Source organism: Arctopsyche grandis, chromosome 1 (assembly GCF_051622035.1).
Source record: "Arctopsyche grandis isolate Sample6627 chromosome 1, ASM5162203v2, whole genome shotgun sequence".
Taxonomy (NCBI): domain Eukaryota; kingdom Metazoa; phylum Arthropoda; class Insecta; order Trichoptera; family Hydropsychidae; genus Arctopsyche; species Arctopsyche grandis.
Window position 1 is genome coordinate 34065032 of NC_135355.1, and position 18275 is coordinate 34083306.

The 18275-nt window shown below is 34.3% G+C and overlaps 1 protein-coding gene across 2 annotated transcripts; it reads left to right on the forward strand.

Moving 5' to 3' along the window:
* Positions 1 to 305: 305 nt before the first annotated feature.
* On the forward strand, positions 306 to 13114 carry LOC143916251 (E3 ubiquitin-protein ligase RNF34). 2 transcript variants are annotated; one of them, XM_077437292.1, is made up of 7 exons: positions 435 to 533; positions 576 to 711; positions 7730 to 7930; positions 9917 to 10258; positions 10331 to 10660; positions 10748 to 11818; positions 12012 to 12824. In XM_077437292.1, exons 1-6 carry the CDS (start codon positions 435 to 437, stop codon positions 10921 to 10923), a joined length of 1284 nt encoding a protein of 427 aa, XP_077293418.1. In that variant the 3' UTR covers positions 10924 to 11818; positions 12012 to 12824. The 2 variants fall into 2 exon arrangements, with proteins under 2 accessions (XP_077293410.1, XP_077293418.1); XM_077437284.1 differs by having other exon boundaries at positions 306 to 711; positions 12012 to 13114.
* The last annotated feature ends 5161 nt before the right edge of the window (positions 13115 to 18275 follow it).

An 18275-nucleotide genomic window follows, 5' to 3' on the forward strand; every position in this document is an offset into this window, starting at 1 on the left:
ACAGACCTTGAGACGACTGGCATGTTGATGCACGTGCTTTATTTATTATAGCTGAAGGCAGAGTGAGGTAGCCGCTGTGAAAACAGCCGAGCTGGTCCCCAACTCGCAGGAAGGTGACCAAACTCGACCATGCCACAATATCATCGACCTAGTTTCGTATAGTTCAAGTTGTGCTATACTCTTACAGTACAATATTTTGCATGGGTACCTTTCGATTGAGATTTTAGGGAGGTGCTAATAAAAAGCAAATAAATAGCATTGTCGTGCCGATGCCAATCAATTGGCACCTTTGCATCGGCATTGGCATTGGAGATAGTGACAGCGATTGTCGTGGCGACACTGTTTGTCAGTGTCAGCGGGCAGTGCGCGGGGGTGGGGCGCCGAGAGTGGCGAGGAGCGGGGAGCGGGGAGCGGGGAGCGGGGCTGACGGGGTGATGCCGTGCGAGGGTTGCACCGCGCAGTTCACGGTGCTGCGGCGGCGGCGGGTGTGCGGGGACTGCGGCCGCCACTTCTGCAGCGGGTGCGTGTCTCGCGTGGCCACTTCTGCAGGGGGGGCCGAGGCGCAGGGGGCGCAGGGGGCGCGCCAGGTGTGCAGGGCGTGCCGCGTGCTGGCGACCCGGCCGCTCGCCCGCACCCAACTCGACCGGCTCAAAATACGCGACCTGCAGTGCTACCTCCATCGCCAGAAAGTCTCCACCGCTGGATGCGTCGGTCGGTACTCACATTGCCCACATTACCCACATTACCCACCACACTCCCTCATCACCCCACCTCACCCAATTGTACAAATGCGCCTTCCATCGACAATTTCAATCTTCAACAAACATGCTATATCGATTAGGTTTCAACAAGATAACGAATCTACATACGAGTGCATAGTCACCGTTGTGTAGATTGTGGGTATCTATTCCTATTTCTTCTATTTATTTATTTATAAGATATGCTGATGACACGGCACTAGTCGCTGAAAATTTAGCAGACCTGCAAAGATTACTCTCTGATGATTGAGAAAGTGCAAAAAGCATTTCTTCGTTTCCTATATAGGAAAGAATATGGGTATTACCCATATCTCTACCCCACTCCTTTCCTTTTGGGCATGCTTGGGTATAATTCCCTTGAACTTCGGAGAAACTTCTCATTAATTCGTTTCGTTCTCCTGCTCTTACGTGGTAATACGTCATGCCCGTTGTTGCTGGAGCAGTTGGGGCTTTATGTCCCTATTCACTATGTGCGTGGTAGACATCATCATTTGCTGGCTGTACCTCCTGCCCGCACAGTCCTTTTTCGAATGGCTCCTATTCCAAGAGCTATCCGACTTCTTAATGAAATCGTTGCTGCCGAGACTGAATGTGATATTTTCCACCTTAGTGAGCGTAAATTGTCGGAAATTACTCTAACCCATTTATCTGGTAGTCTGCGCTCATCATTGTTTTCATGATTGATTGTGATTTATGAGTGAAATTTTGATTAACTCTCTTCCATTTGGGCCTTACAGGGATGTTTTGTATTTGTAGTTGTTTCTTACATATTTATTGAAACTGGCTGTAGGTGCAAGGCATTCCTTATGCTATATTTTATTTGATATGTTTACTTTATCTGTTATTATAAATGCTATTTTTTATGTATGTATGGATGTATTTATGTTTATGTTTAATTGTTATTTTGTTTTTTTTCTTTTTTGTGTTATATTTTTTGACCATTGTGGCGCTTTAGGAATTCCTGTTATGCCACAATGGTCTGTTTAAAATAAATAAATAAATCTCTAGACCGTGTACATCAAGAAAGCAATCGAAGAGGTCTGCGCATAAATCTAAAGAAGACAAAATTTATGATAGTAGATAGAATGCAAACAGACACCGGGAATCTAACCTTGGATGGAGAGGTGATAGAAAGAGTAAAAAGATTCAAATACCTGGGTACCTGGCTGAATGAAGAGATGGACCCAGATGAAGATTTAAGAATCCGCATCGAGATGGCTAGAACAGCATTTGTAAAAATGAAGGCGGCGCTTACAAACGAGCATCTCAATCTTCATACGCGGTTGAGATTCGCGAAGAGCTACGTCTGGACAGTATTACTACACGGGTGTGAGACGTGGACTCTGAAAACCAAGATGATCAGCCGCATTGAAGCTTTTGAGATGTGGGTCTATAGGCGTATGCTGAAGATTCCGTGGACCAAAAAGATATCAAACGAAGCTGTCCTCGGCATGATGGGGAGAGGCAGGGAACTTGTTTCTGTCATCAAGCGGAGAAAGATGGAGTACCTCGGACACATGATACGGGGTCCAAAATACGAATTTCTCCGTTTGATAACCATGGGGAAAATAGAAGGAAAAAATGGATTGGCAGGAAAAAGTTATCTTGGCTTCGAAACATGCGCATGTGGACCGATATGAGCGCCGAAGAGCTGTTCCGAGCCGCTGAAGACCGATGCGGATATATTCAAATAATCGACGAAGTGGTCGCCAACGTCCGGATGCGGACAAGGCATTAACAAGAAGAAGATTCCTATTTCTATCTTTATCGACACTTCCTTTTTTTGTGTTTTTACCAGGACTACGGGGAGTCGGAGCATTTCAAGCCGAGTCCGAGTCGTAACGAAATCGGTAAACACCAACAATAGCATCTCCTGGCATTTACATACAAAAAAGGTTAAGTATGTAATTCACTCTTGTTTGGATCCACCGAGTTGTCTCGGTGAGTCACAAACGAATGCATTTATATTACATTGTGGATGCGAGCGAAACGGAAGCTGAAACTTCAATTCGGCACAAATCGCAGATTATTTACAACGTACTTGCAAGAATTTGTTTTAAGAAATTCATTTCTCACCTCCACCAGTGGGTTTAGAGCAGTGGTTCTTAACCTTGTTGGAGGTACTGAACCCCATTAGTTTCATATGCGCATCCACCGAACCCTTCTTAATTGGCACCCGAATCATATGATTCGGGTGTGTCTTGACTTCCGCCGAACCCCTGGGGTTCGATCGAACCCAGGTTAAGAACCACTGGTTTAGAGTATATCTGATGATAATTGCACAATATAGGTACCATGTTGGATGCCAGGCGACGCTATTCTTGGTGTTTACCGTATCCATTGTCTAAGTGGATTCGTGGGAGTGAACGATAGAAACCCCAGATCAGGTTAATGGGACTCGGTAAGTGCCCGAACATAGGATACGCTCGAGTTCTCACAGAATTGGGCGAGTTCGTGAGTAAAATAATAGACTCGTCAGAGTAGACCTTTACTCATTAATGAATTGGGGAAGTTGTGCTGTGCAACTTGAGGTTCACATGGTAGATCAAATATTCTGGAATAAGCGGTGGACCTCTCGAATCGTTGAATAAATGCTGTGAAGCGACTTTGGCCTTTCATTTGGATCCCGAATCCACCCCTACGCAACAACAGTATTACAGTATACATCAACTAGAATCTCTAATTTTAATAAAGTTAATTGGTATATTGAAATTTAATAGTTTCTCTATAAAAATCATGAATTTAAATTACATTATAAATAAAATCGTTGAAATTGAACCTATTTTTATGTGTTCTGGCTAAAACCAATGTTTCATATTTTTTTGATTAAATTAAATAATTCGTGTATGCAATTCATATACATATACTGTGAATGTAATTTTTATTTATACCTATTTAATTACTAATAGTTCAATAAATTGGGTTACATGTCAATTTTTAGTAATTTTTTAATATTATTAATTTGGTGCTACTTTAGTATGCGGTCTACTTTTGAATCGCAGTTAACTATTTTTTTTTTATATTTGTATCGTAGCAAAGAAATGTTTATTACAATTTTTGTTTTTTCCGGCCACCCCCTAATATTTTCGAAGCATTTCTATCAAAATATCATCAGCAGATACATATCTCTTAACCAAATCTTAAATGAATAGGGTCAACCTTAACCTAACCTAACCTATCCTGACCCTTAAATAAATAGGTGTTGGCTGCAAAGATGTGTTTTTTTTTGTGAAAATATTAATGAAATAAAACTATAAAAAAAAAGATATCTTAGCAACCTACACCTATTTATTTAAGGGTCAGGATAGGTTAGGTTAAGTTAAGGTTGGCCCTATTAATTTAAGATTAGGTTGTTAGGGTCGGTATTATTCAGTCTCAGTGTCACACGCGAGAACTGAGACAGTGAGACCGCATATTAAAGTAAAAACGTGAAGGTAGATCGCATACTAAAGTAGATATGTGAAGGTAGACCGCATACTAAAGTAGAACCCAATTTTATACACATATCAACAAGAAAGGTCCATCTTACTAAAATCGTTTAAATTTGAGTCGAAGTTTGGAATCAAAGTTTGAGTCAAACCATAAAACAAAACCAGAGTCGGAGTAGGTATATTTTTATCCGACTGCATAGCCCTGGTTTTTACTCGAAATTTCTCAATAATATGGTCAAAGTAGATATTTTAATTGATGCATTTTTTCAGATCGATCAAAATTGAGAAACATTTACAAGAAAAAACACCACATATCGTTAGCTTTATAGGTAATATCCATCGCTGAAAAGTTATCCGTTAGTCAAATGAGATTCTGCTTGAGATGTCTTGCGACAATCATACTGTGTTTAAATAAATGTCTTACTAAATTAACACATAGCACCAATTATACTGTACAATACTAAATAATATCACCCTAGTTTTACTTTCCTAAAAAGATTATAAAATCTCACTATTGTATGAATAATCGATGGATTTAATTTTTTTTTTATTATTTTTAGACTTCGACCGAGACGTTACGTCATCCTTATTCAATATTTAATAAAAATTATGAGCAACAAAAAAAATTACCAGAGCGGAGACTAACCAATCTTTACTAAGATTGACCCACTGAATTCGAATATGATATTGATTTTTGTTGGTAAGTGATCGTTTACGAGATATGAACGTTTAAAAAAATGTGCGATTTTTACAGTTTTTCAGCTTTTGCGGTCTTTAACTCAAGATCTAGTATATTGCTGTGCTTAAAGTGAGTATTGGAATCAATAGTCAGATGTTTTTCCTATTGATTGTGATATTTTATTGCTTTAAAATACTTATAATTAATTGTCTAGCTAATTTTAAAAGTCAAAAATGCATTTTTTTACGGATTTTTTCTCCATGCTATTTTGCATTTATTTGACAATTTTTTTATTTCACCACGTTTATAAGGGTTGGTTTTCTATCTCAATATTTTTTTTTATCTAAACGTACTAACTCAAGCGGTAATTGCAATTTAAATGCCAAAAAACTGTAAAAATCCCGCAATGTTTTAAACGCTCATATTTCGTAAACGATCACCAACCAACAAAAATCATTATCATATTCGAATTCAGTGGGTCAAAGTTAGTTAAGATTGGTTAGTCTCCGCTCTGGTAACTTAAAAACGTGATTTTTTGTTGCTCAGTGTTATTAAAATGATAAAAATCGATACAATTAATCAGTATGCCACTCAAACGTATAAGATGAAGAAAATATTTCAAAAATGTATAACTGAGACACGGATTTATGGCCGAGAGCAGATCTGAATGACTGTCGAATCCAGATCGATAGCTATTCTTCATTCCGTCGATGACCTCCAATATTTGCATCCTACGAACCATACATATATCGAGAAAACCACAAAAAACAGTCTTACTATTACTTATTATACATTTTGCATCACATTTCAAAGATCATTTGTGTTTCTTTGGCACACAAGATCAAAGTTTCTATATCGGATATAAAAACAAAGTACACATATGTACATAGTACGTACTTTTCCTAAGATATTTATTAGCCTCAATTGCAATTTCGACTTAATCAGTGCGTCACGGTTGTTTTGTTCAATTATGAATACACAACATTGAGTCATTGAAGTCGTGTCGTTGCATATTATTGATAGGAAAAAAAACAGTGAAGAAGAACACAAATAAATTTCAATTGCTGCCAAGGTCAATCTAAACATGTACTTACTGAGGTATTTGAAATTTTGCATTTTCAAATACCATACTTATGTAAATGTGGGCTATTAGTTATCTAGAATTAATCACTCTAAACTTGTTCTAATATAAATGAAAGTATAATATTGTTGCGTAGGGGTGGGTGGAGGATCCAAGTAAAAGGCCAAAGTCGTGTCACAGCATTTATTGGTGATTAAGGAGATACACGCACTGGCAGTGCTCAGGGCATCTTCGACGTCCGGTTCCTTCCCTATTGTTTAAGCATGTACCCAGATATGTATTCCCATGGCACACAGTCCCACGGTGTCGGTCACTTCTGAGAAGGGACCAATAGCGGCCAATTCGGTGGCCATTGTTTAGCCGACTTGCACTTAGTCCAGAGATAATCCTTGAAACCAATTATAACAGTCACACAGTCTCTGGGATGCTACTCAGCCTAATCCGATTGCACTTACTGGCGGTGTATGTAACAATATTAAATAACACTACTCATCAATTTGCTCCTACAAATATGTATGTATGTAGTATAGATTTAATGCTAGTAGGGCGATATTTTAAATGAACGTTGATCAAAAAAAATTTGGTACTAACCAACCCACGACTTTATCTATGTATTTGAGGAATATAAGAAGGTGACAAAACAAAATGCGATAATTAAACATACATACCGGCTATGAGGGCATTTTCGATACAAATTGAGCGCAAATGTAGGGAAACTTGCATAAGACAAAAGTTCTACTTCCGGTAGTCGGATTTTGTTCAACTTTTTTTTGTTACTTAAAATCACTATAAAAATTATACACGTTGAATATAAAGAAAATAAAAATAATTTTAAAGGTCAAAATAAAATAATGAAATATTGTTTTAAAAAAAATGACTACTTCCGGTTTACGAATTCTGACCAAAACCATATCAATTCTAAGTTAGTACATAAATAATACAAATATAAATTTTCAGCTTGATCATTTTCAGTGGTGTTGAGAAAATCGTGTGGTCACAACATTTTGACTTTTCTTGGAGGGAAAAATACCACTTTCGGTTGATTAAATTTAATGGTTTTTTATTTATTTTAATCATGTTGATACAAGGATTATACTTGAATTTTCTCGTGAAGAGCACACATATTTAAAGGGTCGAAAAAAATATTAGAAAAAAAATCGAACAAGAGTTACCATTTTCGGTCAACTTAAAAATTTGAAGAAAAAAAAATACGTCTTATCGATTAGCATTTCAGTAACCGATACTAAGTTTCAGTTCGACAGGACTAATGGTATTCAAAAAATACACTAACACACATGAAAACTTGATCAATGATCGATTCTGAGTTTGAATCAGTCAAAATGTCAACTTCAAATTTTCGCATGATCACAAAACTTGTTACTACGTACATATGTACATTTGTAGATAAAGTAAAAATTACTGAAATGATTCGGTTCCATTGAGCAAAACTACATACATAAGTATGTATAGTATTCATATCTTGAATCAATAGATGTGTCATGAAATTTCCCAACTTAGTTTATGTTTAAATAACCTCATTATATAATGAGATAATGATTGATGTTATCTTCCATGAATCAACAATATTCAATTATATCTCTCGGCGAGTTTAGGCTTGACAGGATATTTAATAAATTGTGAAGCTGTGCAATTGATACCACTAAACAACACGACAAGTGTAACATTCACATACGCTACATATACAAATATAAATATTTAAATCCAAATATCTTACTTTGAACGCTTGGATTTTTTTTTACTTGTATTATTTTGCTTTCAGAGAAAGAAGATTTGGTGAATTTGGTTGTAAACCACGTGAATAGCGGGAGTTTCATTCACAGGCCGCCTCCGCATCAACAGAACGAATTCACCCAAGCCTTAGCCAGTATAAAAGGATTCACAACAAATTTACTTAATTCAGCTTTCGATATCGGCTCACACAACGGCGACAAGTCACATAAAAATCGCCATAATAATAATCGTATGTTGATTTTAATTTTTATAATATATTTAATTAGGGTCAAAAGTTTTAATTTTTATAATATATTTAATTAGGGAAAAAGCAAATATCGGCAGGCAAAGATCGAAAATCGAAAGATCTTAAGTGGAAAGATCAAAAAAAAAAAAGGGTGCATGGTAAACGGTACTATGTATATATAATATATACATATTAGTGGCATGCTGTGTAATTATCTCTCTTTTTGTCATACAGTCTTGTTTAATGTGCGCGCGCAGGATACGGGAGGAAAAGCCTGTTCCTCTTGTTCCTGTTGTTTCTGCTCGCGCAAATTAAGTGAGGATGTACGACAGGGGGAGAGAGAGTTTTACCGTTTTTCCCGTACCGTAACCGTTTTTTATATGTATGCATGGTAAACGAACATTTTCGACTTTTTCACGGTCACCCATTTAAGTAATACCGCAGGTTGAGTGGAAACAATCGCACAATCAGCATATTGAAAATTTATATTTTAATTGAGCAAATATTCAATACCTGTATAATAACTATATACATAGGATCATCATCACCATCTACAGCCGCTCACCATCCACTGTTGGATGAAGGCCACTCGTCTCTGTTTTGCGCATCTCTCATCCATCTCACCTTACACATTTTGCAAATTTCGTCTATTCATCTTCCCTGCGGTATTTCTTTTACTCATTTGCAATCTCTCGGGTACCATTCTAGCACTTCTTTTGTCCACCTTTCGTCCACTCTTCTAGCCACGTGGCCCGCCCATTGCCATTTCAATCTCTTTATTCTATCCACTATTTCCACTACCCTTGTCATACTGTTCACCCACGTGTTCTGCTTCCTGTCTTTCCTCGTTATGCCATACTTTTTTGAGTGCATTGGACTCTGCGTAGCATCTTGGTGTTCAATGTCCAAGTTTCACACCCATACGTCATCACTGGCAAAACGCATTAATCAAAGATCTTTTTCTTCAGGCAGAATGACATTTTTGGTTGCATAAAGCAGGGTTTCCCAAACTATTTTCTGTGGAACACTGGTGTTCCATGGAGCCTGAATAGGTGTTCTGCGAAAATTTTGCTATGGTTTTATAGGCTGCATCACATTTAAACAACTTCTGCCTGAAATTGAAAGGTGAGTGATGGTCAATCTCCACTGATGTTTATGAAGTCAAGAATCTAAGTACATTCAGGTGGAGAATTTGTGATACGGAAATAAAAATTGTGGTAAAAGTTTTACAATATAAGGTAAAAATAATACAATTTTTAATACAAGAGATAAAATTCAATTTTGGATTTCATCAGTTGAATCTAATAATTTTGATTGTTTTCCTGCCTTAGATGAATGAATGACTTAAATTTTAACGTAGATGAAAAGCCAGTAGTTTTAAAGTAGATGAATTTTAAAGCCATTAAATGATTTCTGAACGAGTTTGTCAGAAGAATACCCCAATATGGCAAAACAAGCTGTTTTTGTCTTACTTCCATTTTCTACATCCTATCTATGCGAAACAGAATTTTCTTATTATGCTGCAATGGTCAAAATGCAGGAACAGACTCGACGCAACCCCACATAAGGATTGAACTCACCTTTATTGTGCCTGATATCAAGAAGATTTGCGATTCAAAGACTCAAAATCATCAAAGTCGTTAAGAGCTTTAATAATATATTTTATTTTATATTTACCCAACTTTAAAAATAAGTGTTCCGTTAAAATTTCCTGGTTTGTAAAATTGTTCCATTGCAGAAAAAGTTTGGAAAACCCTGGCATAAAGTAATCTTTTTGTAGCTAATTTCAGGTGAGCTCAACACGCCGTCGAAACATTTTCTTTCCAACATTTTCCTATGCATAATCTCCGAAATTCATATATAGATAGAGAATTTTCTATTAGAATGTGCATTTTTTAGTTATTAATTGTGTAATTGTTTCCACCCCAACATACACATATCTTTATATTGGATCTTTTATATATCTATGTACCTGTTTGATAATTTTAGGTGCTCAAAATGTTCCCCACACTAGTGGACCTTCAAGTGCTTCCCAACAAAACGCGAACGTCCCAAAGCCGACCACTTCCCGGTCGGAATCTAATATTAATCCTCAACCGCCGCCTCCTAGTAATGCACAGCCCAGGAATACCCCGTCGATCTCGGGAATGGATCATAGTGAAATGCCGTTTCGACCGCCGCAGTGTATAGTCACCAACACGTCTGGAGATGACGAAATTCACGATCCACACGCAGAACTGACGGATACCAACGATTGTTTAGAAATAGAAGACGATCCCGATGATCCCGATTGGGAAATAGTCACCCCTCCAGCCGACCCCTTACCTCAAGGTGTGTATGGGCCTGTTTATTTTTGTCGATGTCACTCTTCGTGTTTGTTTGAAAGTAATTATTTTGTTTTAGATTCTGATATACTTTTGCTTGACAATGACGTGCCACTTCGAGCGACGGCCAGAGCTGCATCAGATCTGGACTTGCCGTCTAGGACTGGTGATAATAGTTCGTCTGGTGATACGTCAAGTTTAAAAAATATGCCTATGACGGCTAAGATTTCGTCTTCTAGAATTAATTTAGATGATTTAAAAGAATTTTCACAAATAGAAGGTTTGAATGTTAAGCAGCTTAAAGAATTGTTGATTCTCAATAGGGTTGATTTTAAAGGGTGTTGTGAACGAAAAGAACTTTTAGAAAGGGCCGAACGGCTATGGAGGGAAAGTACCAAGTCTAGAGAAGGTAAATTCAAGTCAGTTTATTCGAAATGATGTAAATTATTTGAAATGATCATTCGTTTTTACTTTATTTTAACTGTTTCAATTTCAGATTTAGAAACTACTGGGAATGAAGAGCTGTGTAAAATTTGTATGGACGCTCCGATGGAATGTGTAATGTTAGAGTGCGGTCACATAGCCACGTGTGTTCAGTGCGGTAAACGCCTCAACGAGTGTCCAATTTGTCGGCAATACGTGGTGCGAGTTGTGAGATTCTTTCGGTCGTGATATTTTTCATTCTTCTCGGCTATTTCTATCTACATTCAATAATTCCGTAATTACGTGCAAATTTCCTATGCTAAATCGCGTCAAATCTCAAATTTATTTAGAAATAGCTAATAGCTGATAGATTTTCCGATTTTATTAATGTATATATGTATATAACGGTTTTTTTATTTTTTTATACTGATCACAATCATTAGTAAGAAAATAGCGTAGAATATGAAAATTCCATATTTTTTTGTTGTTCGAACTCAAATCGTGAAATTGCAGTCTGTCGTTTTTTTTATGATTAAAAAATAAATAAAATAATATTGTGTGCTTGAAGTATAATTCGATTTTTACAGAATTGTATATATGTATATATGTATATAATACATTTGTTTTTTTAATGATTCAATATACTTTTTGCTTAGCATGTAAATATTTACCAAAGATCAAATGTTGGAAAGTTCATTTTTGACAGTTTTTAAAAACTATTATATGTAGATATAATGTAAATTATTTCGTAAATGTATATCTCTTTTCGCTTCGTATCGTATGTATGTATCTGTACCTAAAATGAGATTTTCTTTTTTCAAATATGTATACATTAACATTTCCCTTATACGTATGCGTATTGAATTTTCATTCGACTATGTATATTTATTTCCATTTCTATTATGTATCGATAGTTACATAATATCTATCTTACTGCTGCACAATACTATTTTTATTTGGGTATATTTTGTTCTTTAAAACGGGTACGGAACATTTCTCTACCAATATATAATACATATGTTTCCATGTGGTGTTTGTAGATATATTTCGCACTGGACAATTGTTTTTATTTCACGTCAGATCTTATCTTATTTTGTGTAATGAGATTTTTTTTAAAAATCACTATTTGTTAATTTTGATATAAGTTAAACCATATGTTTACCAGTGGCGGCTCGTCCTAATAGGCTGCCGGGCTGCGACCCCTCCTCTAAAATTCTAAAATATTTTATTTATTAATGATATTCTTTTTATTAGTTGGATGGACGAACTATTGGGGTCTTCGACAGAGTCAATATTACTTACAATATTACCTGTATGCAAAAGGGTGATATTGTAAGTAATATTGACTGTGTCGAAGACGACGAAACCGTTAAAGCATACCCAATGCTAGACAAACAATGTCTAAAAACGGAATTACGCGCATTATATGAACTTCATCACTTTAAAAATATCAACAGTGTTTATAAAATATATAATTTGTTTCGTGATACGGGTGCTGAAAATTTGGTTATCGGGGTTTTTTCTGTCTTAAAAATAATTGTCACAACTCCTATGACCACAGCAGAACCGGAAAGATGTTTTTCAACTCTTAATTGAATTAAATCGTTTTTGAGAAATTCAATGGGGCAGAATAGATTAACCGCATTGACTATGATTAGCATAGAAAAAGAAATGATTGGGGAAATACCGGACTTTAATAAAAAAGTCATTGATAAATTTATAGAACTTAAAAACCAAAGAACGGAATTTAATTTTAAATAGAAGCTTTTTTTTTTCAATTTTTCCCACCCCTTTAATAGGTGATGAATTTTGCTAGTTTTTTTTTTCAATAATACTTAAATCCACATGTAAGTGGCCGTATGCCAAAAACTGTACTTATTTTGTCCTGTTATGACATGATAGAACATTTATGGTGACATTTTTTCAGGCAGCCCCACCACTTAAAATTATCACGAGCCACCACTGATGTTTACACATCAATATAACAAACTGTATAGAAAAAAAGGGGGACATTTATTGACTTCTATTTTTTTATTGTATGTACAGTTGTGTTTAACACCATTCTGAATTGTTTAAAAATAAATGAAATATTTGCTTGCATCTTGCTAAAAAATATTATAGACATTGCTGAAATAAATCCTTCCATTTATAATTTGTCGCAATGTAATTTTTATAGAGAAATTTCGTATTTTATAAAATACGGAAAGGAATACCATTTGCTTTATTCCTTTTTGGATCTCATTTTGACATACATAGGCAAAGTGATACATTTTTTTTAACGACTCCTTATATTTTTAACAATATAAATAATACTTTTGTAAATAATCGTTAACTATTAGTTATTTAAAAATTAATATTTCTGCAACTAAGCTGGTATGTATGCATACAATAGATATCATTTCCAAATCTGAATTGCTTATTTTGTTGACAAATTTTAATTAAAAAAAAGAAAACTAGTCATTTATATATTTCATGAAATTTTATTATTGTTTTCGATTAAATCAAATCAATCCAAGATAATTTGATACTTTTATAGTATTAAAATTATTTAATTTCTTGTTTTCTTATGAAAGGTTCAATATATTTTTTTTTAATTCTTGATATGTACACTGATTTTTATCGTACACATCGCGGGCGTTATTAAATTAGTATAAATGACAGGGGTTCTCAACCGTATCCAATATTTACGTATTTAAATTGAAAAAAAAAACTTTCCGAGCGTATGAACTGCAGATTACATTGCATTAGTTTATATGGCAGGGCTTCTCAACCGTCTCCAAAATTTACTTTATTTCAAATGAATAATTTACTTTTTATCGTACACATCGCGGGCGTTATTAAATTAGTATAAATGTCAGGGGTTCTCAACCGTATCCAATATTTTCTTATTTAAATTGAAAAAAAAAACTTTCTGAGCGTATGAACTGCAGATTACATTGCATTAGTTTATATGGCAGGGCTTCTCAACCGTAATATAAAATCTTATAATGAAAATAAATAAATAAAAGCCAAAATTACAAATCTTTTCTTCATATGAAATAAGTTGTATTCAGTTGAAAACAAAACAAAAATCATTTAAACATAATATGAGCATACAAAATAGATAAAGAAAAAAGATCATCATTTGACATGTATTTTTAAAATCATTTTTAAATTTTTTACTTAATTTTGTAATAATATTTATTTTAATAAATAAACAATATTCAATTAAAATAATACATCATTAATTGTAAGATTAAAAGTGATCTGCTCTCAAATAATGGAATCATCATAGTTCGAACTGTTGAAATGCACATGACATTAAATTTAAAACATTAAAACACAAAATTTATCAATTTTCAGATTAAAACAATAATTGTTAAATTAAAAATTTAAAATACCTAACATCAGTGACAAATTTAGTTATAATATAATTGCTTATCAACAGCTACCGCTGCATAAAAAATATTGATGTCATTTAAAAAATTTGAGTATATTATGACTTAATTTATACATTCTTAAATAATAAGAAATAAATAAGCAAAAAGTTGTGCATTTGATGGTTAATTCATACGTTCTTCTCTCGCCTTTACTCTTCTTTGAATTGGGCGACTTCATGTTTTCGTTTTTTGGAGCAGCTCTTTTTCCCCTTTTATATAATTATATAGTTCAATGCACGACATTTTATAATACATACACTTTTTTATAACACGCTTTTCACTGTGTCAATATAATGCGAATTGCGCTCATCTGTTCAGTGAGCTTTATGTAATTAATGAGAACACACGTTCAACATAGGCATTTTGCGGTGGGATGGTGAACAAGTATTGTTAACTTGATAACCTTATTAGAACTTTATAATACCAGAGAAATTATAAATTTATTACATAGATATATGTATATTTTTCTATAATAAATGTGATCGAGCTTATCAACTGTGAATAGCTAAAAATTATTATTCTAATGCTACAAACCGAAGTTGAAGAGGACATTGAAGAGATTTCGAACCCACCATTTGCCTATTGTCCTAGGGTTTTACGCAAAGAAAAAAATGCATTCAATAGCCTCTAACATGAGGGTAGTAAAATTTTATAACCCATTTGTCTTTTTACATATTTTCGTCCATTTGTGTAGACAATTCATCTGTCAATCATAGAACTAATTTCAAAATATATTATTGTTTTGCCATCTCTATTCAACGCGCGTGATTTTTTTTACATTTACATTTTAATTGCATTTTACATCAATCGTGTGTCTTTTACATGTCAAAATTAAATTTTGTATGCAACTCTTACGCATAATAGTTAGTTGTAAATGATGCAATATTAATGTGAAACATAAAGGAGGTATGTAAAAATAATTTTAGCTGGGGATTAAGGAACCCGTTGCCCAAAAAAAAAAAGGTTGACTATTGTAAATTTCTAATGTCTGCCTTTTTTACATACCTCCTTTTTTCTCCAATACAATGTCCGATTCATACATTTGTTTTTTGTTAAACACTAAGTAAAATCTCTCCATCATAAATCCTAATAGTCGTAATTCGAGACTTGATTGTAAAATAATACATTAAATTTATCTAAATTAATATTTGATATTCTTGCCTTATAATTGTATAATGAAATATTAAGTTTAAAAAAAACTTTCATTTTACATATAGCTTGCGAATGTACACTAGAAGACTTATTTGCAGAAGAAATAAAATAATTGCATTTTTAAACAAAATTTTGGAAAAAAATTATGTGAATTTGATTTAGAGACGCCGTAAAGGTCACATTCAATGTTAAAACTCGAAGTACACGTGACCGCTGGCTGGGAACTGTTTTATCAAAATAAAACGTGGCGATCAACGTTTATTTATTTATATATTATCTTAGCTATCAAGCTAATTTTAAAATTACTTAACTCTAAAATTTATAATTATCTTATATGTACTGTCCCTCACAGAGGTCTTCGGTGTTAAACTAATTCAATGACATACGCTTAAAAACTAAATTATTCATTTGAAATAAAGAAAATTTTGGAGACGGTTGAGAAGCCCTGCCATATAAACTAATGCAATGTAATCTGGAGTTCATACGCTCGGAAAGTTTTTTTTTTCAATTTAAATACGTAAATATTGGATACGGTTGAGAGCCCCTGTCATTTATACTAATTTAATAACGCCCGCGATGTGTACGATAAAAAGTAAATTATTCATTTGAAATAAAGAAAATTTTGGAGACGGTTGAGAAGCCCTGCCATATAAACTAATGCAATGTAATCTGCAGTTCATACGCTCGGAAAGTTTTTTTTTTCAATTTAAATACGTAAATATTGGATACGGTTGAGAGCCCCTGTCATTTATACTAATTTAATAACGCCCGCGATGTGTACGATAAAAAGTAAATTATTCATTTGAAATAAAGAAAATTTTGGAGACGGTTGAGAAGCCCTGCCATATAAACTAATGCAATGTAATCTGCAGTTCATACGCTCGGAAAGTTTTTTTTTTCAATTTAAATACGTAAATATTGGATACGGTTGAGAACCCCTGTCATTTATACTAATTTAATAACGCCCGCGATGTGTACGATAAAAAGTAAATTATTCATTTGAAATAAAGAAAATTTTGGAGACGGTTGAGAAGCCCTGCCATATAAACTAATGCAATGTAATCTGCAGTTCATACGCTCGGAAAGTTTTTTTTTCAATTTAAATACGTAAATATTGGATACGGTTGAGAACCCCTGTCATTTATACTAATTTAGTAACGCCCGCGATGTGTACGATAAAAAGTAAATTATTCATTTGAAATAAAGAAAATTTTGGAGACGGTTGAGAAGCCCTGCCATATAAACTAATGCAATGTAATCTGCAGTTCATACGCTCGGAAAGTTTTTTTTTTCAATTTAAATACGTAAATATTGGATACGGTTGAGAACCCCTGACATTTATACTTATTCAATGACATCTTAAAATGATATTCAATGAGTCACAATGACATTCGCTTAAAATGTAATTGTTCAATTTAAATAAGTATATGTTGGTACGGTTGAGAACACCTTTAATTTATAATAATTTAATAACATCCGCGATCTATACGATAAAAAGTACCATATACATCGATAAATATAATACAATAAAAAGTTACTTTTGCCATTAAAATAGGATAATTTAGGATTTTTGAACATTTTGAACATTTTTGAACATTTTGTCGCGGGTACATTTTGTCAGTGCACTAATTTTCGGGTACATTTTGTCGTTGAACATTTTGGCCTTGCACCAATTGTCGCGTCCCCGAATATTACCTGCCCTCTATTGCCATGAGAATGCCAGAAAATTGTGATATTCTTAAATAACTAGATTTTAAAAATAGTTATATTTTTTATTGTTCTACTTTATTCTTAATATGTAATGTTCTATAAAATAAAATACTGGAGACATCTAAACATTTTATCGTGTATAAAATATATGGAATAATTTTCAGTTACTAAAACAAGACGATAACTTAATAAACAAAAATTGTTCCTCTATCGATTTATAATTGTATGTTATTAACCATCATCCAGCCAAACTACTATTGGAGCCAGCTGAGCTTTAACCTTTTGGTCACAGGTGGATATATGTACATATATTATCAAAAAAATGACACTACAAGAAATTGATTTACTAAATGCCAATGACTAGTATTTATCCGTATATAAAGTCTGATTTACCGAATGGATATCAACTTGATCGGACATACCCGAATAACCAGGGACAGCTCGTTCTAAGAAGCGCTGGTGCGGTGAATCCCCAGTCAAAATTAACAAATTCATATCAATATATTATGTGGTAGTAAAATAAACGAAAATCACAAATAGGGGGGGTATTTTCAAGAAGTTGCGCTTATTCTACACATGAAAAATGGAAAGACAATGGTACATCTGGTCTGATGCGTCTTACTTGGCGCTCCTATTGAAATATCATACAAAATCCAATGAAAGGGAAAGAGAACACTCACGTGACCTCGACACGGAAACAAATATGTTTCCATACATAAAAACTAATATGGATCAGCGCTCCGAAATAACGCTTTTTTCATAATCGGTTTCGAAGATCTCTGATCCCCCAGTCGTCTCTTATTGCATTGTCCTTCGGTTAGTTACTAAGTTATCAGCTTTGCTTGCAGAGGGTCGTCTAAATTTTTGGAACTCGCAATGTAATTGTTCACCATCCGCCACTGCAAATAACATATTGATAGTTTCATTTTTTCAACACCATCACCAGATATCTGATTTGTACAAGCCTACTCGTAATCAATCAGCTTTTGTTTTCAGTTCAATCAGAATCAGGCGCGCACACATGATATATTTTTAGGGGTCATTTAATCTAGGATGATACATGCTAGGTTGGATGGCCCATGCAGAATTATAAAAAGTCATAAACAAGTACAAACAATAAAGAAATGGGAATTCGGTTCTCGGATACTGCAATATAATAATATGATGTAACGCTACGTCTTCCTCATCGTCCTTTCAGTTGGCATCCTGCTACCCCCACCCCCCGGACGCGCGCGATAAGAGACGCTCTCTTCTAATCAGACTTTCTTCGGAGACGGTTGAGCTCAGATCTCCCGTCCCAGACGCCTCTCTTCTTACCGG